Source organism: Trachurus japonicus, chromosome 23 (assembly GCF_045865225.1).
Source record: "Trachurus japonicus isolate A0001 chromosome 23, Traja_1.0".
NCBI lineage: Eukaryota > Metazoa > Chordata > Actinopteri > Carangiformes > Carangidae > Trachurus > Trachurus japonicus.
This window is the reverse complement of record NC_140929.1, coordinates 19291150-19315427: the sequence shown is the minus strand read 5'-3', so window position 1 is coordinate 19315427 and position 24278 is coordinate 19291150. Positions and strand designations below refer to the sequence as shown.

The 24278-nt window shown below is 44.0% G+C and overlaps 1 protein-coding gene across 1 annotated transcript in view; it reads left to right on the top strand.

Moving 5' to 3' along the window:
* nav3 (neuron navigator 3) overlaps positions 1-24278 on the top strand; it is a 224546-nt gene that overhangs the window by 167937 nt on the left and 32331 nt on the right. Inside the window, exons 13-18 of the mRNA XM_085769707.1 lie at positions 11841-11964; positions 15308-15611; positions 16110-16668; positions 16729-16887; positions 20220-20645; positions 21394-21435. Coding sequence (XP_085625833.1) covers positions 11841-11964; positions 15308-15611; positions 16110-16668; positions 16729-16887; positions 20220-20645; positions 21394-21435 — 1614 coding nt within the window. The remainder of the gene's footprint in view (positions 1-11840; positions 11965-15307; positions 15612-16109; positions 16669-16728; positions 16888-20219; positions 20646-21393; positions 21436-24278) is intronic.

Sequence of the window (24278 nt, the reverse complement as noted above, 5' to 3'; positions counted from 1 at the left end):
TCTTTATATTCAGTGTTGATTTATAACAATGTATTTGTTTTATTGCTGATCACTTTATTGTGACATCACAAAGTTACAGAAGTCCTGACAGCTGGTTTTAAGGCTCAGTTTCTTACACAGGTTGTGTATTTCTCTGTGGACTGAGGCTTTGATACTTTCACAGTGTTAATATAGAACCGCTTTATAATTTAAAAAAACACGACTACCTTTATACAACATTGTACCTTTAAAAGCTTTAATTCCACATGTAATGAGCTGAAGGTTGTCCATATGTAGATATAAAATAAATAGTACTAAATGTTTGTGCACAGGTCAAGCTGTTACCACAGTGCTGCATTAGAATGAATGTGATGAAACATTAGAGGAGAGCAGGAAGGTGACCCATTGATCAGAACACGGCAGTGATGTAGTGCTGCATTAGAAACAGAGCCAGTCCTCCTATTATAAGCAATGATTCTAATATATCTCAAGGCTTAACACTCTGGTGATTTAAAAAACTTTTAATGGAATAAGTTTGTCTAGTTAAACAGCCGAGTGTTTACAGAGGGAAGAGATCCAGCTTTATGTGACTGATGGTGCAGAGAATGTGCTCACGAGTGTTGACTTGGATAGGAAATGAATTTGAAGGACTGGATTGTCTGCAATTGTTTTTTTTAGTCGAAGCACCTTTTCTGTAATGCAGTCAACAACTTCTGTTGAAATGAGAAAACAAGCTTGAGATCAAAGCATCACATTTAGCTGTTCTTATTCTAAGGGATGTCACATGCTTGATGTGTGAGGGTGTTGTGGTAAGAACTTGGGAAGGTAAAAGGTCTGGGGAGCAGCGACGCCACAGTTTTGTGTTACAGTACATCAATGTGGCAGAAGATAATGGGATTCGTGAAAGATTTGTCTGCAGCACTGCTGATGGATTGAGTTAGGACTGGCTGTATACTCTGCTAATGCAGGATAGATTTTGGGATAAAAGGACTAAAGGCCTTCTGCTGCAGCTGCATCAATTCATTTGGCTGAAAATTCCCAAGGATATGACTCCATTCATCATCTGACAGGCCTAATGAGTTTGTGTAGATAAGAATCGACAAAGCTCCTATTATTGCTAATTCACTTTACTACCATGGAGACAACTCTGTTGTGGATTATAGATATGTAATCTTGTTAAATGACGAGTGTTGGTGTCATTACAACAGTATAATGTTTATGAAGCTCTGCGGAAACTGTTTGTTGTTTGTGTTCCTCTTTTTTGACCCATAAAGACCCAGACTCCAATATATCAGTGACATTTACATCTGCTTCATAACAGTTTGAATAAGTCCAAGCAGAATCCAGAGTGGAATAGTTGTGAGGAGTGATATTCAGTTAAGGATACATATAGTACTTTACACCTCTACTGTGTTTTATTTTGAAGTGTTGATCCATAAGAAGATAGATGTACTGTTTTAAGAACCAAAATTGCTCAGTCTCCTTTCTGATTGGTTGACTGTTTTCTGCGTGATCCAATAAAAATACAGCAGATTTCAGGCAAAACACTCAGAAACCAAATCCGGGTTGTTTGGTGGATACACATGGGGAGTGGTTGAGAAAGGTAACTGTTTTGTTGTGACATCACAAAGTTACAGAAGTCCTGACAGCTGGTTTTAAGGCTCAGTTTCTGAAACCAGGCTGTGTGTATTTCTCTGTGGACTGAGACTTTGATACTTTCACAGTGTTAATACAGAACCTAGAGCTGCTTTATAATCAAAGAACACAGGGGCATCTACCACCGTCCTGTATGGGACCTTTAAGTCAAGTCTCTTTCTTTGAGACACCCAGGTTGTCTGTTGTTCATAACTGATTCTGACACATGCCACAGCTACTGGTGGTCAGGTTGTAGGATTGTGTTGTATCTGGGCTTGGGAGTGCTGCCACTGTGCTGCCTCTGTCTGTCAAAAGTTGTAATACCATAATCCCAGAAAGATGAAGGATTGTCTGCCAGATCAGGAGAGAATGGAGGTTTGGCGGTGAATAGTTTGCCAAGTCGTCTGCCACAGAAAGCAGAGGCAGACAGCCAGGTACCCCTTCAACCCCCAACCTCACCAGGGTTGGCGTGGCGACCATCTGGTTCCTGTTGCCCCTCCCAAACCAGCCCTGTTTTAAGTCTCATATGCAGTATGTTCAAAGTCAACCATTTTAAAAACATATTTTTTATGCTTTTGATTTGAAGGGATGCAACTGAGTTTCTTATTGCTTAAAACCCAAAGACATTCAATTACTATTGACGTAAATTATGAGAAGTTAAATTTTTCATATTTTAGAATTAAAACTGATGAATTTTGAGCTACAACTAAGACATTCTAGTCTAAATTGTTGAGTTGTTTAATCTTTCACTCTCTAATCAATCAAAGTTATTGCCTGTATATCATATTTTAGCATTTCCATATTTTGATTTGTCATTTTAGAGGAAAATAATCCTCAAATCCTGATCAACCCTGGTACACAGTATTTTCTCATCTTGAGGTAGAAAACATGAGTTTATCTCCTTCCAGGAGGAGGAGGAGGAGGAGGAGGAGGAGGAGGAGGAGGAGGAGGAGGAGGTCGGCGTTGATGTGGCTGTGGGTTTCTAGCACTCATGTGGTCTGTTTGTTTGCACGTTTGCCAGCAGTGTGCCACAGACTGGAACAAACCCCTGCCAGGATGTATTAGCCTGCTGGAAACCCCTCGCCTCAGAACGGCTAAAGATTTAGTTGTCGTTCGACCGCATTGCAGCAGGACGCCTGGACGTCTTCACCAGCCCAGCCAGACGCCGCGCTGCGCTGACGTCCTCCTGTCTGTCATCGCTTGGCAACAGACACGTTTGCAGCCCGTCCTCCCAAGGTCGCCGCTTCCTCCTGTTAATTGAGTTCTGCCGAGCTGAATTGGATTCCAGTCAGTGCAGTGTTTTTGTTAACATACAAAAGATTTCTCTCTTTCTGTCGCACAACACCTTGAGAATATCAGCTCCCGTCCTGCTCTGCTTCACAGCTCAGCGGTGATTCAACCTGCATTTGGAAGAGTTTAGCTCTCCCCTCATAGATTTACAGCATTAGAGCCAAAAGTTTGGGGGGAAATTGCATCAGCAGTGAACAGAAAACCCAAAGGTGAGAATAAGCCTCACACCAGATGTGAGGATTTGTGGATAACCAGGTGACATTCACTCTCCTCTGGACTTCAACAAAAGATGATGGACTGCTCCATGTGGCTGTGAATGAGATCTAAAGATGAATGAAGCAGCTCCAGCAGCTCATCACTGCCTCTGCTTCATGCTGCAGCGCCGCCATTAGCTTCTTTCATCGGGTTGAGAGAGGAGAGTCATGAATAATGTCCCAACGTGACGCCGTGTGGACTTTTTCTGAGCCACCTCACGTATTATGCATGAGATCACTTCCAGTCCGAGGCGTTCGGTCGAAGGCGCGGGGACAGTCGGCTCTCATCCAGAAAACCACTTCCTCCTTGATTTGGCTGGATTTTGCATTGTCATCCTCCTTTAATTAACCCCTTAGTAAACCTGCTGTGATTGCCTCTGCCAGGCCCCATCCTGGTGAGGAGGGGGAGAGGAGATGGAGATGGAGAGAAGGGAGGGGAGGGGGAGCTGGCAGCAGCAGTAGCAGGGGGTGAAAGTGGAAGAGTGAGGTAGTCCTTTTCTTCCTTTCTCTCTCTCGTTACCATTTCCTCTCTGGACTGCTGCTCGTCTCACAGCTTCTAGCTGCTCTGCCAGGTGGGGCTTGTTGTGGGGCTTGTTGTGGGGCTTGTTGTGGGGCTTGTTGCCTCCCGTGGCCGTAGGCGCGGTTCAAACCCACAGCAGAGCGTCTGCGAGGAGAGGAGAGGCGTCAGCCAGCCCTCCATCTCTCCATCTCTCCATCTCTCCATCTCTCCCAGGTGAGTGAATCTGCTCCACACGCAGCAACTTCTCTTCTGTCTGGGACCTGTGGCTGATTGATCGTGCCTTTGTGTTTGTGTTTGTGTTTGTGTTTGTGTTTGTGTTTTGGGGGCCACACAGTGCGTCGTTTACTCTGATAGCTTCTCTTTGTGCTGCCACATCACAGTCAAAGAGAAAAGTCAGCCAATCACCAACTTTGGCAGCAGGAAAAAGAAGAGGGAAAGTCATTTGCAAGGAGGTCTTGTTTTATAATTGCAAGAGCTCAGAGGCATTAACTGGGATTATGGGACTTTACAGGCAAATGAGGATGAGTGCTTTGCTTTTACATGACTGAGCTCTGTTCTTTATGTGTATATATATATATATATGTGTGTGTGTGGGAGACAGAGCGTGAATACAGAAACACTCAGTGCATTTCAAAGTTGTGTGTGTGTGAGACAGATACTGTAGTCGTCATAGTCATGGTGGTTGGAAACGGGCGTCTTTGTTGTGACTGTTGTTCCTTCCTTGGCACTGCTACTGTATGTGGACAGTCACTGATTTATTATGGTGCATTCAAACTAAATGGCTAAAGTAGTTATATTACACTGCCTAAAAATAAACTGAAAAGAGGTAAAAATGTCTTAATGGAAAGGTTTCTGAAAAGGTTTCTGTTGAGATTCATCGGATCTCGGGGCAATCTTTTATTCTCTGTCATAAATAAAAACATATTTGTTCATATAAACATTCTCAGCGCGCACGTTCAGCCTCCTGTTTGCTGTCAGTCAAGCAGCAGGAAAAGCCTCGACGCTGTAGCTTTGAGGAAGACATCCCCACAAATACAACCTGAGCTGTAGAGGATCAAAGAATGAGGAAAAGGAAATCGACTCACAAGGTGTTTTTATTTTTAATTGCTGGCAGATGAAACCTGTGTCCCTACTGAATGTTTTCTTATCAAAATACACTTTTAATCACATTTCTCATACTATTTATATGAATTCTTGAATTGAGATAAAGTCTTGATTAATTAATGAATCCAAACTGGCTCTACCTCGTGCCTTTAAAGGCTGTTACAGATTGTTTTTGTCCTTCTCTTTAGTTATGTAACAAGTCCACTGAGAGTTATTCACACTGCTCCATCTATCAGACACCCAGAAGTTCAGCCACGTCGCTCAGTCACCATGCAGTAGATTTCAATACCTTCATCTCATTCGTGTCCTTGATACAGTGTAATCACTCGCTGTTATTTCTCCTCTATTCTACTAATAGCGTTTTTCTCCTCTGGGCCATTGAAGGAACAAGACCCAGTGTATTGAATATTGAATGAGATCATGTTTGCATGGTTGAGTGGCGCCTCAGCAGTGCGTTCACAGCGTCGTGCTGTGACGCCGCAGGAGAAAGTGGAGGATTCGCAATAGAATCTGCAATGGAATGAAAACATTTTGGGAAGGTAGACGACCTGTGACATCCTTATTTGTTTCACTCTTTGCTGTGCTGAAGTCCCATTTTCCAGCTCAGCAGTTGCCTTTTGGCTCGTCAGCAGCTTTATTCAGTCTCTGTGGCCTCTAGTGCCTTGCTAATGACACCTCGGAAGATTCTGACAAAGAAGAGGAATCTTTGAATGCTCTGCAGTCTCCTCTTTATGGCTCTAGTCATCATCCAGGTCCATAGCACTCCTGCTGTACACTGACTGATTACATGGAGTGTGTTATCAGTTGTATTTTCCAATGAACAGAAGCATCACAGGGGAAATACAGTGTGTTGTCAGATGGATTGTTAAGAGGAGACTCTGACTTGTTTCTCACCATCTGTCTGTTTCTCTGCTTCTCTTATGAAACACATTCTCCTCTGGAGCATCCCGCTCCCTACGTTGTTGCTCATTGTTAATTTAAGGAGTTATGACACAAAAGTCCGACTCACCCGCCCTCGCTGTAGGGTTATTGAGTTCGCCTGTGCCATTTTGGAGTATTTGCCCCTCCTCCCCCTCCTCCCCCCGCGGCGCTCCATCCCGCAGGAGATATGGTGACGTGCATGTGAAATGTGCAGGTCTGAGGGGGGAGGGGCCTGACCCGAGGAGTTGGCCTGATGAAACAGTCGACCAATCACAGTCAAGCCATTTCTCTCTGGAGGAGGAGGGTGATTTATGTATTTGATTTATTCCCGTTTAATTATTTGTTCTTTGTTTTCTTTCTCTTTTTTTTCATCAAATCTTTATCCATCAAAGTCCACAGCTCATGGACGCTCTTCTTCAGCAGTCCCCAGCCTTCCACTCACACACACACACACACACACATAGAGAAGACACTCATCTATTGCTGTTCACTGAGCAGCTCCTCTGGGCCAGCTGGGGCACTGAGGGTGCAGTGCAATAATAAACGTTTTCCCACTTCTATCTGCAGGGTTTATGAGGGTTTGGATCAATATCAATGAGTGAACTCCACCGCCTCGGTCTGTGCTGAGGCATCGGGCTCTCAGAGATCATTTCTGACCACTGGTCTGGGCTGAGATTGGCTTTAAATGGTTCTTCCTGTAATGAGAGCTGCTGCAGTTGGATGGAGGAGTCAGATCGAAGCAGTGGTTGATAGAAAGGGAATTCATATTATAATGTTCATGATCATGTGTCCTGGTCAGATGATCAGCTGATCCACCACTCCCGTTCTGACCAAAATACCTCAACAACATTGGGACAGATCGACTTTTGTTTCAAATTTCAGACTTGAACATCTTACAGTATAATCAACTAGAGCTCTGCATCCAGAAATCAGTTGCATCTCTAGCACTTCCTGTTCCCTGTTCCCTTGTCCTGAAGTTTGGTTTGTTGAATGGGTTTAGATGATGCACGTTTACATGCAGAGCTTAATCGAGCTATGCTCAAAATTCGATTTTGGCGTCAAGTCGGACTTCTGTCCTTGTCTCAATATACATGCAACTGAAAAAAACGAATAACTGACGGGGTCCGCCCCCTCATGCGGTGTCACCCGTTGTTTCAGCGGGTTAATACGCCGCCTGTCCTGTTGACTTCTCTGTCACCTCGTAAAAAACTGAACAACTTATAAGCTTAATAATAAATTCTCAACTGCAGTTCCCGACCAGACGCGCCAGTCTGGGCCGGATTCACGCTGAGAATAGGATACGGGCTTCCTTTTTCCTCTCTCTCTCTCTCTCTCTTTTAAAAAAAAAATAAAACACTCTTGCTGGTGGCGCTGTGTGAAATGCATTGAATCGGCGCTGATGTTGGGTTTTTTTCTTTACTTTGCCGGGTTCGGGCGGCTTCTCTGCTCCACTTGGTGCCGTCTCTACGGTTGTGGAGCATGCGCACATGCATTGTCCAGTTCTACTCCGACTAAGGTGTTTACATGATGGAGAAAATTGAATTCCAATCGCATTATCTGGGTGTCTTAATCGGAGTTCTCAACTCTGATTTCAGTCGGACTAAGGTGTTTACATGCACTTCAGTTGTCCAGTTATAGTCGGATTAAGGCAATAATTTGGTTTTTTCAAGTGTCATGTAAACGTACTGACTGTGAGCTTTTATGTCTGTGGCCAGCAAGTGTCTAAGTGAGACAAGAAAGGTTGTCAGGGACGTCTGATGTCATCACAGTGAACATGAAAACTGATCTAGTGACCAATCCACATTTACAGCCTCGTTGTCATTCGTGAAGATTATCCTGCTAAACCAATTTATATTTAGTTACATCATATACAGTACTCCTGTTGGCTTTTTGTCTAGCGAACCAGGGTAATGCTAACTTCAGGGAGCTAACTACCAAAGTATATCATTCTTTGGCAATGTTAACATACTAAATTTAAATCACAATCATCCTAAACATAACACTGTTTGTATTATGTCTGTGGATATTCTCATTCATCCAGGTCATTGTTCTTTTCTGGGCTAATTGAATGGTAGGCAACTGGACGTGTGTTTGTCTGGGAAGACGTTTGGCCTCTTATCCAAGGGGCTTCATCAGTTCATCACTAGTCGGCACTAGCTAGACCATTGTGTTGTTTGTATTAGTGTGTATGGACACTATGGACACTAGCTTCATTTAGCACACAGAGCCACATTGTCACAGAGCTGCTATAAGGCTGTGGATTCTTTTTCTGCTCATTGTCAAATAAACATTTATGTGACGTTAATCTGCCCCGGCCTGTTAAAGGTTTATTGCACTTGGCAAACACCAGGGACGACAAAGGAACTCACTCTTGTGTACTTTATCCCCTTGAGATTAGTCTGATTTGTTTGTGCTCCGACTATTGCTACAGTATTATCCTGTGGTTTTTCTATATCCTGCATGGAATTATGAATATGTTTAATACTTCCTTATCCAAGTTTCCCCAAGTTGATTTGTCCTTTGTTTCCATTTTAATACAGCGAGTTAGTTTTCTTGTTATTGTGTTCCACAAGAATAACTTACTTAATTAACACAAGTTTGCTTTAAGATTGAGCCTATATTTACAGAAGTGACGGCAAAAAGCTAAAGGGAGTCTTTAGTTTGTGATTATGACTCAGAGACATTCACTGTGACTCATTATGTTAATTAAGAAGGAATTACCCAAAAAATAGGTTTAATCATATTACCCACAGTTGAGATTAATTCCTCAGAAAAAAGAGAAGACTTTCAGGATTGTTTTAGAGAGACCACCCGAGGAGCAGAGAGCGATCTGCTGCAGCCAGAGGAAACTCTCATGTTTAGATAAGAAGTGGAAGTCAGTCAGCTTCTTCACAGCCATCTGCCTCTGTGACAATCCTCTCAGCACTGCCGTTTCATCACTCCTCTCCTTGTATTACCCAAATAAATCTGCAGCACTTGATGTTATCAAGTCCAATTTGTCTCAATTTGGAGGAAACTATTAGTGGGATGGAGAAAGTGAACCTCCTCTCACTTTAAAAGATGCTTGAAAGATTTCCTGAGGTCTGCAATTTGGCAAAAGGAGCAATCAGCACTCATAAAGGACCATCTGTGCCTTTGATCTCCCCTGAACCTCATCCTTAAAGCACGGTTCTGTCTAAAAGTGGCTGGTTATATGCTCTCAGAACCAATATTTCTATCTATCAAATGAATATAATTATACATATAGACAGATCTCTGTGTGCACCTACTGGCAAAACCTCTTTTGGACTTGAGCCAAGTCACTTTGGACCAGTTTGTTTTGTTGGGAGCTTTAAAGAACGGCTCCATCTGCCCCTGTTGTCTGTCACACCCCCCTTCAGAGGGAGGGGGGGGCAGGGAGCAGTGCAACCCCCCTGTCACTTCTGAGGCAGGTAAAGGCAAACGTAGCAGAAACTTCAAATCAGATCAAGGTGACCTCACTGGCCCCGTCACCACAGAAAACTTAAAGGCCCCGCCCATCACCAACGGCTCATTTAACCTTGACGTGGTGTCACAGCGGAGGAAGAAGAAGCAGGAGGCAGGTGTCAGATGAAGCTGCCCTCGGCTCCAAACAAAGCCTGGTATCAGTCAGACGCTTAAACGCAGATGAGAGGAAATGATTAAAGGGAAACGGGCCAGGCCTGGGTGTGTGTGTGTGTGTGTGTGTGTGTGTGAGAGAGAAACACACTGGGTTTGATTTGTTTTTGATATCAGAGCTCCACACACTCTTAACAGCAGTCTCTTTTTTATTAAAGAGCCGAGGGAGAGCAGCAACGCTGAGACTGACAGTGAGGCTACCACTCATCTCATTGTATGACAAGAGTGTATTAAACATCCATCTCCCAGACACTTCCCTGATAACAGCTCTGACTGGAAGGAAAATGACAGTTTAACCATGGTGAAGGAAAAAATTGGTTTCAATGTTCAATCACACAAACAGACATTACCTGTTTTTCTTTGCCTGTTTTCTTTTTCATGGCCACTTCATTTCTCATTTTAAAACAGTTTTTCAGCCCAAACCAAAAAAGAAAAAAAGAAAAAAACCCAGTAATGGGGGGTTTTATTTTCTCTCTTCTAGTTTCCTTTTTCTTTATTTTCTCAGCCAAAAATTCTGCAGAATGTGAATATATTAGATACAGCTATGATGTTCATCCAAGACAGAAGCCTGCAGTGTGCACGTCCATGCAGTTATTACACGTCACAGTCCTGCTAAGATAAATGATGCTCATTTTCAATCTGTCATAAGAGTAAATCAATTCTTTGCTGCACCAGTGGACAACTGGGTTGCAAGGTGTGTGCTCCTCCCTGTGTTTATTAAAAAGCTTTTACAGGTGACAGGTGATTATTAACTATCTATTAATCTCTACCTGTAAACTCTGCAGCGGCATCTTTACATTTACATCAACTCAACATATGTAATTTGATTTATTTTACATTGTGTTGAGCCATTACAAGATATAATTGTTGTATTAAGAACAAAAAAACATCTCAATGTAGTTTTACATCTCTTTCTCACCTCTATCTGGAGCTCTAGTAGTTTTGAGCCTGTCTTTTGATTGGCTGGGAGCAGCAACAGCTTTTTGTGACATCACAAAGTCACAGAAGTCCTGACAGCTGGTTTTAAGGTCCAGTTTCTGAATACAGGCTGTGTGTATTTCTCTGTGGACTGAAGCCTTGATACTTTCACAGTGTTAATACAGAACCTAGAGCTGATCTATAATCACACTTGACATCTACCTTTAAACAATATTGGACCTTTAAAGAACCCATTGTTTCATGATCAGACTTAAGATTACAATGTACAGTGTAGGAATACAATGCAGCTGATGAATGACATGCATGTTTAAAGCGTAACAACCCTTATGGTTATGGATTTTTCTAAACAAACTTGTAATAAATCGATGATGCCGTCATCTTCCTCCGTGCACATCCACACATCTCAGCTCGCCCACGTCTCCCTCCCTCCTTTCTTCCTTTGTGAGCCTTTTAAAAATGAGTCATTAGTCCCTCATTTTCACCCTGCCTTCGGGTTTCATCCTAGTTTGAGATGAATTATAGATGGCCAGCCTGAATTGACTTGTTGAGAAATTGTAATTAGCTTCTGGAAGTTGTTTTAAAAAAAAAAAAAAATCCTGGGGGGTGCAGGGGGGGGGGGTTCAGATCAGTCAGAGGACAGTTGTTCAGCATCTGAAGCAAATTGTTTCCTGTTTGTATGAAGCTCTTTGTTTTGTATCACTCTGACGCAGATCACAGCATTGTGATTTTGTGAGCAATCTTGTGGGCGTAGATTGTCATCTACTGTGTGTGTGTGTGTGTGTGTGTGTGTGTGTGTGTGTGTGTGTGTGTGTGTGTCCATTTATTTCTCTTTCAAGATTTAAATGAAACTCTTCAGGATGGTTGGTCAGATTTGTCATGGAAATTAAGGGCGGGGTCTTTTCAAGCTGACACACAAAGGCATAGACAGACTCAGATGAAACTTGACATGTTGGCATGGAAACCAATTAGTATGTGGGGACTGTGTATATCTATAGTGCACATGTGTGTGTGAGCAGCGGTGGAGGATGAGGATGTGTGTGACAGAGGGAGAGAGGACAATGACAGCAAAGAAGAGCTGATCAACTGTTATTGATGGTGATTGATTAAGTCTGATAACAGAAAATGGATCTGCAGACGACAGAAACATATTTCTGGGGCTTTTTTTCCCGCTGTAACTCAGTGTTTGATCCATATGCTGCTCGTGGTGTCTGTCAACCTTCAATAACAGCTAAATAATGATGTTGCTAATGAAGATCCTTTTTATTCCTCTGAGACTCTGAGTTAATGAGAAGCTTAACGACTAATGAGCCAAAAAAGAACTCAAATACCCACAAATCAACGGGGCCATAGAAAATGAGCGCAGCTGTTTGAAGAAAAGAAAATTGGACAATTGCAAATGATCCAAAGTTCTGGGTTTAATTAGAATAAATATCTGATGAAGATGGAGGCAGATGGAGAACAGAGAGAGCTGCTTATTCCCCTTTACTTTACTTTTATTCTTCCACTGCTAAATCTAAGTCTCATGGACAGTACCGACCTTTGTCTTCTTCTCTCTTCTGTAGTTGGGACGACAGCAGCTCGGTGAGCAGCGGACTGAGCGACACGTTGGACAACATCAGCACAGATGATCTGAACACACCTGCCTACTCTGCTGTCAGCTCGTCACGCAAAAGCAAGGGAGCACAGGTGAGGACACGCGCTAAGCATTAAGTACTGCGGTCTGATGCGGTCTGATGCGGTCTGATGTCCTGTGAAGGTCACTGAGGATTGAACTGTGGCTCTTCCAGTCACCACCTTAATGCAGCTTCAAATATCTCAACAACTCCAGGATGTTTTGCTGTGGAGAATATGAATTGTTCACCTTTTTGTAGCCTGACGTTTCCTTAGAGCCATCATCAGCTCATTATGTAGATTCATTGAAAGCCTTAGCTGTGTTTTGTGACTAATTATCTAATGTGACTATGCTAACACACTAAATTAGGATGGTGAACAATGACAGGAGTAAGTTCATTACCTTTAGGGTGAAGTCAGGTAAAATGGGCCACTTTTTGGTAAATGATTAATAAGACCATCAAAAACGCTATGCATGAAATCCATTGATATTTTTAAAAATCGACATAGGTCTCTTAAATGTTTCTGTGTGAAAAAAAAATTAAAAAGTATAATTATTTTGGAATTATGAGAGTTAAAGTATCGGGATATTCCCTTTCGAGGTACAATGAAGGTTCAGGTAAAATGGGCCAAGAGAGAACAACACAGTCATTTTAGCAGAAATCATTTAAATTTTAATAATTAATTGACACTACTACTAAACTACAACACTAAACTAAACATTAACAGTAAATACATAAGAGGTTGAAGACATTTTTTAATCTTAAAATGCATTTTAAAATTACATGATCATGTTGTTGCTATGCTCTTTGTTAACTAACTATGTTATAGGCTCTTTTACTGTGTGTGTATGTGTGTGTGTGGCATTATAGATGCCATTTTTTCCCCCACAGTGCTAATGGCACCATGAGTGGCACTGACCAACCTTGGATATATATCTAACTTTGAACATGTTTTGCACCCTCAATTTCTGTGTAACTTCAGTGTGAGACTGTGTTTTGTATGTGGCCCATTTTAGCTGAAATGCATGGCTCAATTTACCATGATGCATTAAGGTAAATTGAGCCACCCACAAAAAATGCATTTAAATTAAAAATAAGTAAGCTTAGCAAGAATTTTGCATTCTATCCAATGGGGGGAATCACAATGTGTATTATAAATCACATTTTTTATTGTAGATCTGTTTTTTTACGGAGTTATCAACCTTATCAGTTTCAAGTGAAATTTGTTTGCCAGGCCACTTTTGGCACACTTCTCCTCAGCAGGCTGGATATAAAGCATTGTCCCACCCACAACAGCAACCAGAGACTCAAATCAATTGTTTTTTTTCAAGTACAGTTGTAGCAACAATTTGAAATCATTTACAATTGCCTGTTAAAACTTAAAAAGCTAGGAGGCTCAAACCTTAACTGGCTCATTTTACCTGATGGCCCAATTTACCTGATGTCACCCTAATTGTCGGTGCAAGCTCTTTTTAGATCAGCGGGGCAGAGACGCAAGCTGCGCAGTATTTCCACTTTTCCCTCATCAAACTAAATACACAATCCAACAACTCCAAAACACTCTTGGACAAGTTGTGACCTGCACATTCACCACGTTATAAAATAATAACGTATAACTATGTAACATTACAACACATGAAGCAAATACTCAGAACTACTTGCTTTTGAAATCGCTCCGTCCAACACCTAAAATGTAGTTTCGATTACGCAGTTGCCTTGAAAACAACTCCATCTCGTAACGTTGTGTTATTATCTCATAGCGTGGTGAATGTGCAGCTCACAACTTGTTCACGAGAGCGTTTTGGAGTTGTTGGATTGTGTATTTGATGAGTTTGATGAGGGAAAGCCGGAAATACCATGCCTCTGTAGGGTTAGCTGAGCAGCTCTTATCTCTGCCCCGACGATCGTAAAACAGCTTGCACCGACAATTAAAGGAAACAAACCTACTCCTAAATCTATAGGGATTATGGCAATGGATGAATTTGCCAAAATGTTGAAATATCCCTTTAAACATTTTGCTATGCTAGCATTAATTCAAAGTCTCGTCTCACAGAGCCACTGTCACACCTGTACACTCTTATATGAGCTCCTTTGTAGATGGCACTGATCAGTTGTGACCACACCCAGTCTAGAGACGTTCAACCAGACTGAGCAGTGAAACACAGAGTTTTGTTAAACGGTGCCATTTGTAAGTTTTTCCATTGCTATGCAGTCAACATTATACATATTTAATACTATTCGATGTAGAAACAAAAATGGCCAAATGTCTTGTCAAGTGGTACAAATAGTTCTTTTACACCCAGGTTTCAGTGAATTCATCGCGAGGAGCATGACTTACTATAATATTCACTTTTACAGAGAGACCCTGCATAACAAAGTGAGCTTGTGGGTGGTTCTAATGATATCACGGCTAATTTTTGTCTTTTTTTTTCTGCTTTATGTAAGTGCACGTCACTACAACATAAAAGGGAAAATGTTCAAATCAGTCAGAGGAACTGACAGATATTAGCACTAAGAGATGGAAATTGAATCTCGACTAATTAGACTCTTCCTTCAAATGAGTGACAAACATGTTGGTTGAGCATGAAACCGAGGCCCTTCTGTGTGTGAGCTCCCAAATCACAGCTGAGGGACTTATCTGCGGACCGGGGCCACTGTGCAGCCCTCCTAGTCGGCTTCGGCCGTGTTCTGCCAAGTATCTTTGGCCCCTCATGAAATACTCAACAGCCTGGCTCTTAAGAGACTCTGGTGTTGCTAGGGAGACTGGCCATCTGTCAAGGTAGGCTGGTGATCGCTGCGGTGTATGTGTTTGTGTGGGTGTGTTTGTATTCATCCCAAAAGAGGAGATCTGGACACGGGTGATTCCAAAGATAGCGGCGACTTCACGCACAGACACACACCCCGCTGCTCTGTTTGTGCAGGGACAAGGATTTCATCATGGAGGCTGTGTGTGTTGCAGTAGCTCTCCTCAAATATCATCAACAACATTTTAAAGGAGACATATTCTGCCCCTTTTCCACACATTAAAATAGTTCCCAGGTGTCTTAAAGACATTTGTGACATGCTTCGGTCAAAATACCCCAAGGATCAAACATCACAGCTCTTTTTTTATCCGTTCTTAAGAGCCCTGTTCAGAACGGCTGGTTTCAGTGCCTGTCCCTTTAAATGCAACTATACTGAACTACTGCTTGCCCCGCCCCGCCCCTTCTACTGGTACCAGGTAGGGGTGGGGTTATGCACATTCAAAAAAACCACATGGATTTCAACCTAGAGAGTCTGCAAATTACAGATTTTTTTGTCAATTCTCACATATTGGGGGCTGGAAGGAAAGACAAACACCCAAATATCTGTTAAAGAGCCTTCAGAAAGTGACATTTCCATAATATGTCCCTTTAATCTGCCCCCCCCCCCCCCAGTCTCAGAGAGGAGGCAGGTCCAAGCATGCCGAGCAGGAGGTGAGCAGCAGCTGGGCCGGAGCAGAGGACCTGAAGAAGGTGGAGGAGGAGCTGGAAGCCAGCATGGACCCCAGCAGCCCCTCCCGCTGGAAGTCTTCCTCCTCATCTTCCTCCCAGGCCCAGGGCCAGTACGAGGACCCCGGTCAGAAGGCCGCCGCACTGGCCCAGATGTCCCAGACGGGCTCGTGGAGGAGGGGCATGACGGCCCAGGTGGGCATCACCCCCCCCAGGACCAAGGGTACGTCAGCCACCCACAAGACAGCAGGTAGGAGTCATGATGTTTCATTAGGACACCGAGTCTCCAGGTAGAAAACCTTAAAGGTCCAGTGTGTCAAATGTAAAACATGTGTAAAACATGGCGACACTCTCTAAAGACCCTTGCTATATGTATATATAAAAGAATAAATACACTATTATTTTACAGTGATTATACACTTATACAAATACATTTATGGGTAGTATATTCAGATTTTGCCAGTAAACCTTGTCAATTATTACACACTGGACCTGGTCCTGTTGGACAAGTTTAAAACTATTTGATTATTCTTTTCACCAACTCATGCACTTGTATAATTTCCACACAGTCCACACAGCAACTTTAGCAGATATTGGTTTTCAATGCAGCTGAGCTGTGACAGAGTAAAGCTCTGGCTCTTCCTGCTGCCACATCACCGGTGATCAAACCAGAGCAGAGCAGGAATCTGCTGAGGGATGTTTTAATGTTTCTGTATTTGTGCTAATAAGTGTTTATGTAAACTGACAGGTAAAACGGACGATGCCAAGGCCTCAGAGAAGGGGGGGGGCAAGGCCCCTTCCAAGAGCTCTGCGGGCATCCAGCGCTCCCCCTCCGACGCCGGGAAGAGCAGCGGGGACGAGGGGAAGAAGCCCCCCTCCGGCATCGCGCGCCCCCCCACCACAGGCTCGTTCGGATACAAGAAGATCCCCGGTCCCGGCGGGACCCTCATCACCTCCAGCGGCGCCACGCTGGCCAGCGGCTCGGCCACGCTGGGCAAGGCCCCCAAATCCTCCGCCGCCCTGGGCAAGGGGCCGGGCCTGGGCGGCGTGAGGAAGACCAGCCTGGACGGCTCGCAGCCCGAGGACGACGGCGTCCTGCTGAGCTGCGGGGGCTCCAAGGTCACGCTGCAGTACCGCTCCCTCCCCAGACCGGCCAAGTCCTCCAGCGGGGCGGGGGGCCGCAGCGGCCACCGCTCCAGCTCCAGCAGCATCGACTCAGTCAGCGGCAAGTCCACCGCCGGGGGGGCCCTGACCCAGACCGGCACCAAGCGCAGGGACGGGAAGGTGGGCTCGGACCGCTCGGACCGGTCAGACCGCCCGGACCGGTCGGACCGCCCGGACCGCTCGGAGCGCCCGGACCGGTCCAGCCCCGTCACCATCAACCAGACGGACAAGGAGAAGGTGGCCGTGTCGGACCAGGACCCAGCATCCCCCAAGTCCAGCCCCACCTCCACCACCACGGGCCAGACCGGCCTCAGGCAGCCGGGCTCCAAGTACCCCGACATCGCCTCCCCCACCTTCCGCAGGTCAGAAACCACTAACACCCCCCCCCCCCCCCCTTTCACTCCGTCCTGTCTGTCAGTGTTTCTACGTGAATCAAACATCTCACCACATCCTCCTCAGTCCCTGAAGTATCAGCACCACGTGGGGTTTTACAGTCCAGCAAGCAGGACTTTAGACGCTGTAGAAGGAGGTTTTCATAAAGCTTTACCCTGACTTTAAAGGGATAGTTCACCCAAAATTGAAATTTCCCTCATGATCTCCTCCCCCTCATGTGGACTAAGGGCTGGGAGAAGTTTCAGAGTCCTCCGTGGCTTCTCTGAGTTACAGGGGGTCTCGGCGTAGCAGTGCATGTCCATATGACGGTTGCAAATGGATACCAACTGTCTTCGTAACAAAAAGACACACCAAAAAACATCCCTGAAAAAAATTAAATAAGTCTATATTTTAAGCTTGTTTTGTAGCGGAAGCTTCTCGAAGCTCCTCTTGGAGCTTCCGCTGCAAACAAGCTTGAAAAATAGACTTATTTAATTTTTTCTGGGACAATTTCACATGTCGGGGCTTCAATACAAGATGGACATTACATACGAGCAGCATGGAGGTATTTGGATGTTTTTTGGTGTGTCTTTTTGTTACGAAGACAGTTGGTATCCATTTGCAATGGTTATATGGACATGCACTGCTACGCCGAGACCCCCTGTAACTCAGAGAAGCCACAGAGGACTCTGAAACTTCTCCTAGCTCTTAGTCCACATGAGGGTGAGTAGATAATGAGTGAAATTTCAATTTTGGGTGAACTATCCCTTTAAAGTGTGTGTTACTATATTAATCTCAGATGTGTTAGTAGGCTATAAGACACTTAAATCATATTTCACTGCCTTCATGAGAGTTTACTTGGCTGCACGGCCCTGGGTTCACCATCACCCAGATACTTCCTGGTTGTAGGTGATAAGACTTTGCAAGTGAAACACATCTTTACCCTGAAGATGAAGGTCTGTAAACACATCTTTACCCTGAAGATGAAGGTCTGTCAACACATCTTTACCCTGAAGATGAAGGTCTGTAAACACATCTTTACCCTGAAGATGAAGCTGAAGATGAAGGTGTGGTGGTTCTTCATCCAGCTCAGTCTCAATCAGAACAGACAGCAGTCAGGAGTTTCTCTGCACCAGTCCCTGACTCATTCCAGGCGTGCGTTCGGCAGGCGTGTCCAAACATCCGTCCCATCCGATTTGTCAAGCCGACCTGTTTCATCTGCATGTCTTCAAGCTCTTTTTTTTTTATTTCTTCAAGAGAGTGTCATCTATATATTTTGTGTGATTGTGATGACAGACTGGGACGGGCGCGAGCCGAGTAGCAGGCTGTCTGAGCATATGTGGGTGGCGAACAGGGTTGATGAGGTTATTTAAAGTCCCAGGGTTGAAACGGGCGAAGCTGTGAAAGCAGATGTGTCCATGTAAATTACCGAGAGCTGGCAGACGAGGAGAGGTGGAGGAGTTGTTGCTGCGAGGGACGAACGTGGTGTGAGGTCCAGCTCGGTATTTCATCTGCAGTTTGAAGACGGTGTTACAGTAAAGATGTGAGGATGTCTTACTTGTGGAAATGACGGAACATTATGGGCACTACAGGGAAAATACAACTCTGAAATTTGGAGAATAATAATGTCATAATATTGCAAATAAATCTTTTGTTACAAGAAGTAAAAATATCAGATTTTGAGAGAGAAAAAAATCATAATTTTACAAGCAACCCACAGAACAGGTGAAAGGACAGTCAGTGCAGCCTGAGCTGTTTCTCTAACAACAGAACAGATTCAGTTTCTTTCTTAGTCTTTTCAATGTCCTGAGGCTGAAATGATGATGATGAGCCCAAAGGTGAGGTATTTCCATATTTGTGAAGTTGAAGTGCAATTCAACAGTATATTTCCACTCTAAAACAACACCTTAAAGGGGAATTGCAGTTTTTTTTTTACAACCTGGACCTTATTTCTAGCATAAAATACGATCATTTACTCACCCAGATAACTTTGGTGTCATTACAAGTCGTTCCGACGAATTACATCCAGCCGAGAGCCGCGTATATCCGTATAATGGAGTCTACAGGGTCTAAATAACACATTATCTGCCGCGAAACTCCTTCATTTCACCAATATTTAGTTCTGATAGGCTAGTGCTATTCCCCTCTGAGTCCGGGGTTAGCTGTTATCAACATCCGGGGTCTGTAGGTTGACCTACTGACCTCTGACCTGGATGATGTCATCTCTGAGCTTGTTTTCCTAAAAGTTTTGCAACAGATAATGTGTTATTTAGAGGCTGCATTCCGCTGCCCTGTAGACTCGCATTATATGGATATACGCAGATATATTTCGTCGGAACGACTTGTTATGACACCAAAGTTATCTGGGTGAGTAAATGATTGTATTTTATGCTAGAAATAAGGTCCAGATTGTAAAAAACGGCAATTCTCCTTTAACTTAAATGTCCATACAATAGGTAACAATATGACATCTCTCTGATGAGTTCATTTTTGTAATATTATGAGATTTTTTAGTAAAATTATGACTTTATTCTAGAAATTTCAGATATATTTTTCCTTAAAGCAGAAGTAAGTGATATTTTTGTGTTAATCTAAGTCTTAAATAGTTATATCTTCCGACAGCAATCACTTCTATAGAGTGTTTGGTCTGAAACACGGGTCTGTCAGTCACTCTGCTCTGCTCTGAGCCCAGGAGAAAACATTTATCGTATCCTACAACCTTTATCCAATGAGGAGAGAGAACGGCATAAAGGGGCAGTCCTCTCTGTGTGTGCAGCCAAGGGATGCGCCTGAATGTGGTGACGTAGGGACGAGGACCAATAGATCCATGACGAGGGCGGGGGCTGCTAACTCCATCTGCTGACAAGACGTTATGGTGCGTTCAAGGCAACTCGTAACTCGTGTTTTTCCGACCTGTGAAGTGGTACCAGTTCGATCTGGTACGAGTTCACGGGTCAGAAGTTACGAGTGGCCGTTATAGTGACTTTCACAGGTAAAACAGGTCGGAGAAACACGAGTGGGTTGCCTGAAACGCTACAAAGTCGTAAGTCGTGACTTGAAGCTGTAATTTACGGTTTCAAAAGCCTGCCTGGAACGCAGCATTAGCCAAAACCACCGGATCGCTTACTTCTGCTTTAATGTCGTCTTAATTATCTCTAATATGTAATATATGCGGAAATACGGTTTCATATATGATATATAATATAATCTTTGAACTCCAAATTGTGCCACAGTCCTTGATGTTCCAGTATGGCTCTTGCAGATGCTCATCACTTGTCCTTTGAGCATGTCTGAATGACCACACCCACCTCTCTACCCTCAGATTGTTTGGTACCAAAGCCAGCAGCAAGGCCAGCTCTCCGGGCACGCCCGACTCTGGCAAGTGCCCGTCATTACTGGGCAGCCCCCACGGCACGCTGGCCAGGCAGGCCAGTCTGGACTCGCCCTCCTCTGGCACGGGGAGCCTGGGCAGCGCTGGCGGCCTGAGCGGGGGCAGCAGCCCGCTGTACGGTAAAACCCCAGACCTGTGCACCGACTCCCCGGCCTCCAGCCCGGCCTCGGGCCTCTCGCTGCCCTCCAACGCTCGGCCCTGGCCGGCCTGTAGCTCCTCAGCTGGCAGCAAGGACACACTGAGCTGCCAAAGCATGACCAGTCTGCACACCAGCTCTGAGTCCATTGATCTGCCGCTGGGCCACCACGGGCCAAAGGTTACGCGAACCGGCAGTGTCAAGTCCACCCTGTCAGAGGGGTGAGTAACAGGAAATACGATCGGGCTGAATCGTATTCATTGTTTCATTTGAGAACAGAGACAAAAAGTGTATCTCCTAACCCCAAGGTGTAGACAGAACACGAGTAAACCCGAATAATATCAGTGATTATCATAAGTAGAACAGAAGTCACTCATTCAGCACAGTTTGGTTGGATTTAAGTTGATTTTTCTGGCATGGTTTTAAAAGATAAAGTTCAGTTTGTTTAAAAGTTGTATCACTGAATTAATTACAGCTTATATAATGATGACTGCACCCACCTGGCCTGGTAACTAACCAGGCAGCATCCCAGAACTGTGAACCAGTCAGGACAGTTTCCCTCTCAGCCATGCCAGAAAAAAGTTCCACAACAGATTCAGATCATTTCAGACGCTCATTCCCATGAGAAGTCTTTATCAGGGTGTTTCCATTGTTTTGTCCACACACTGTGCATGCACTACATCACCCCAGTCAGACAGGACACATGGTTATTCTCCCTCATTAGCTTAGTTTTATGTCTCAAAAATGAAACAATTGATTTAAATATTGCCTGTGTGTGTAGTTGTTGTCTGTTATATTGTGTTACATTAGTTAATGTCTTAAGTGTTTCCTCCATGGAGTACATCCGTTGGCATATTGTTCGTGTGTGTGTGTACTTTTGTGTGTGTGTGTGTGTCGCAAGTCAAGTTTATGATGTGGCCAAAGTTTTGCAGTGTCCATCTAATTCACTCATCCTCTGTGTTTTAACAGCATGCCTCTTGACAGAAACACGCTTCCCAAAAAGGGACTGAGGTACAACACATGTGCAGCCGCATCTCAAAGCTCATTTGCATACATCATACGCACACATTTGCATGAAAATACCAAGTTTACCAGCTCTACTTTCATGATGTTGTGAATGTGTGTGTGTGTGTGTGTGGTTTCTACAGCAGCAGTGATTCCCAACCTGCCTTCATGAATGAGCTAGAAATGATGTATAATTGGTTAAGACTGATCATTAGAATTAGAAGCAGTTTACTCAAAGTCGTGGATTAATAAGTGAAATAATTTGATTGAATTCATGGGTAAAAGTTGCAAGACTGATTTGTAATAGATTCAAGAGAATTGATTTTTTTAGGAAAGATATTTTAAAGTAATGAAAAACACTGAAATATTTCAAATGATATCTCGTTAAAGTACTCATTGTAAGTCGAGTTGTCACTCATTAATTTAAGGTAATGGATAACCAGTGGAAATAGCTGTTCTGAATTAAGGTTGGGAACTACTGATGGACAGTATGAATTAGAAAATCTTGAAATGAAATGATGTTTTTCAGCCTTCACACTGCACAGATCCACTCACTGTGGGTTCATATTTTTTGCAGAATGCATTATAGGGATGAGGGGGGGGGATCAATACAGCAAAGTATCACGATATTTTGCATGACAATATTGTATCGACATACAGACCTCAAGTATCGATCTGAACTGGACTGCAGTTCATCTTACTGGAAAAAAGAGATGTTAAAGGGATAGTTCACCCTAGAATGATATTTTGCTCATTATCTACTCACCCTCATGTTGACTAAGGGCTGGAAGAAGTTTCAGAGTCCACCGTCCCTTCTCTGAGTTACAGGGGGTCTCAGCGTAGCAGTGCATGTCCATATAACGGTTGTAAAGGGACACCAGAGCTCTTCGTAAAAGAACACACACAAAAAAACATCCAAATACCTCCATGCTGCTCGTATGTAATGTCCGTCTTGTGCTGAAGCCCCAAATTGCGTAATTGTCCCGAAAAAAATTAAATAAGTCTATATTTTAAGCTTGTTTGTAGCGGAAGCTTCTCGAAGCTCCTCTTCCTGGTCCGTCCAAATCTCGCGTGATTTGCGCCGGCGTCAGTGCGGTTACTGCGAATCACGCGAGATTTGGACGGACCAGGAAGAGGAGCTTCGAGAAGCTTCCGCTACAAACAAGCTTAAAATATAGACTTATTTAATTTTTTTCGGGACAATTACGCAATTTGGGGCTTCAGCACAAGACGGACATTACATACGAGCATCATGGAGGTATTTGGATGTTTTTTTGTGTGTGTTCTTTTACGAAGAGCTCTGGTGTCCCTTTACAACCGTTATATGGACATGCACTGCTACGCTGAGACCCCCTGTAACTCAGAGAAGGGACGGTGGACTCTGAAACTTCTTCCAGCCCTTAGTCAACATGAGGGTGAGTAGATAATGAGCAAAATATCATTCTAGGGTGAACTATCCCTTTAAGAAAGTTTTCATTTGGAGTTGAAAAAAACTAATAAATTGCAGTAAATTGCAGCATATTGCAATATTTTAAATATCGTATTGAGACACAAGTATCGTGATATATTATTGCAGTGTTGCATGGCCTGGTGATTCCCACCCCTAATGCATAACTGTTCATAGAGAAGAAATATAAAATACAATCCTATCAGATCTCTTTTTTTTTAAATGAGCTAAAGCTCCAGCTGAAGCGATGTCAGTCCCACTGAAGCTGTAAGTCTGATGTGGTGTGAACGCTGCCTCGGATGATGGACAGTCTGCATGTCTGCCTCTCTGTGTGCAACCTCATCCTCTTCTCATCTCACGAGCTGCAACAGAACGCAGCAACCAGCCTCTGCGACAGAGCAGCTCCTCCTCAGCCTGAAAACATTTGCTCCGTTTGCTCCAAGGCCAAGTCGGCCGAGTAGGTCGGATGTATATTTTGGATTTAGCCGGGACGTAAGCGAGAGAGACAGAAAAACCATCGGCCATTCATCACAGTGGCACAGCCTCTGCAGGGAGCAGCCACTCCGGCCAATTAGATGTTAGCGCTGCAGAGGAGCTGGAGGGGGCCGCGCTGCTTTCAGACCATTCTTTCATTTTGATAGCATTTGGTGCTCACTTACTTTATTGGGCCTAAAAGCATCTGATCTCATGTTACACTCTGTGCCCGTTGGAAGCCATCAGTTCAGTACAGACTGGAGCGTTTTCTTCTTCTGACCATGGATTTTTACGGCCGTCTGTTCACGTCTCAAAGAAAATGCTACTTTTTTTTTTTGCCTCATCTTCCTACAAGTGGAGCTTAGACTAATAATTGCCCCCTTCAGTCACATGAATAAGCGTGTTGGTCTTCCTAATGGGCATGTTGAAAAGGACTAAGCAAACTGAGTCACACTGACCCTCGGATATTTCAGTCTGTTCCATTTCAACTCCAGCGAGGGCCGAACGCCGCCGTGTCACACCATTCAGCGCCAGCTTAGACACCCAATCCCCTGGTGGAGAGAATATGCAGCGCGGGAGGGGGGGGGGGGCGGGGGGTCAGATGTGACAAGTGTAGTAATGGGGTCGTTGGAAAGGAAGACGCCGCTGAAAAGGGATGAGTGCAAACTCAATTATCATCCTCAGAGGATTAAATATGGCCGATTGTCATGTGTGTGATAACGGCCTTCTGCTGCCAAGCCACTTCAGAGCTGGAGAGAGAAGAGATGAACGGCTGTGTGTGTGTGTGTGTGTGTGTGTGTGTGTGTGTGTGTGTGTGTGTGTGTGTGTGTGGCAGCTTTGAGACAGAGTACTGTATGTGTATATAGTATATGACGGGGTGTGTAGATGTGTGCATGTGTATATCTGCGTGGTGCAGCTGCATGTTTCC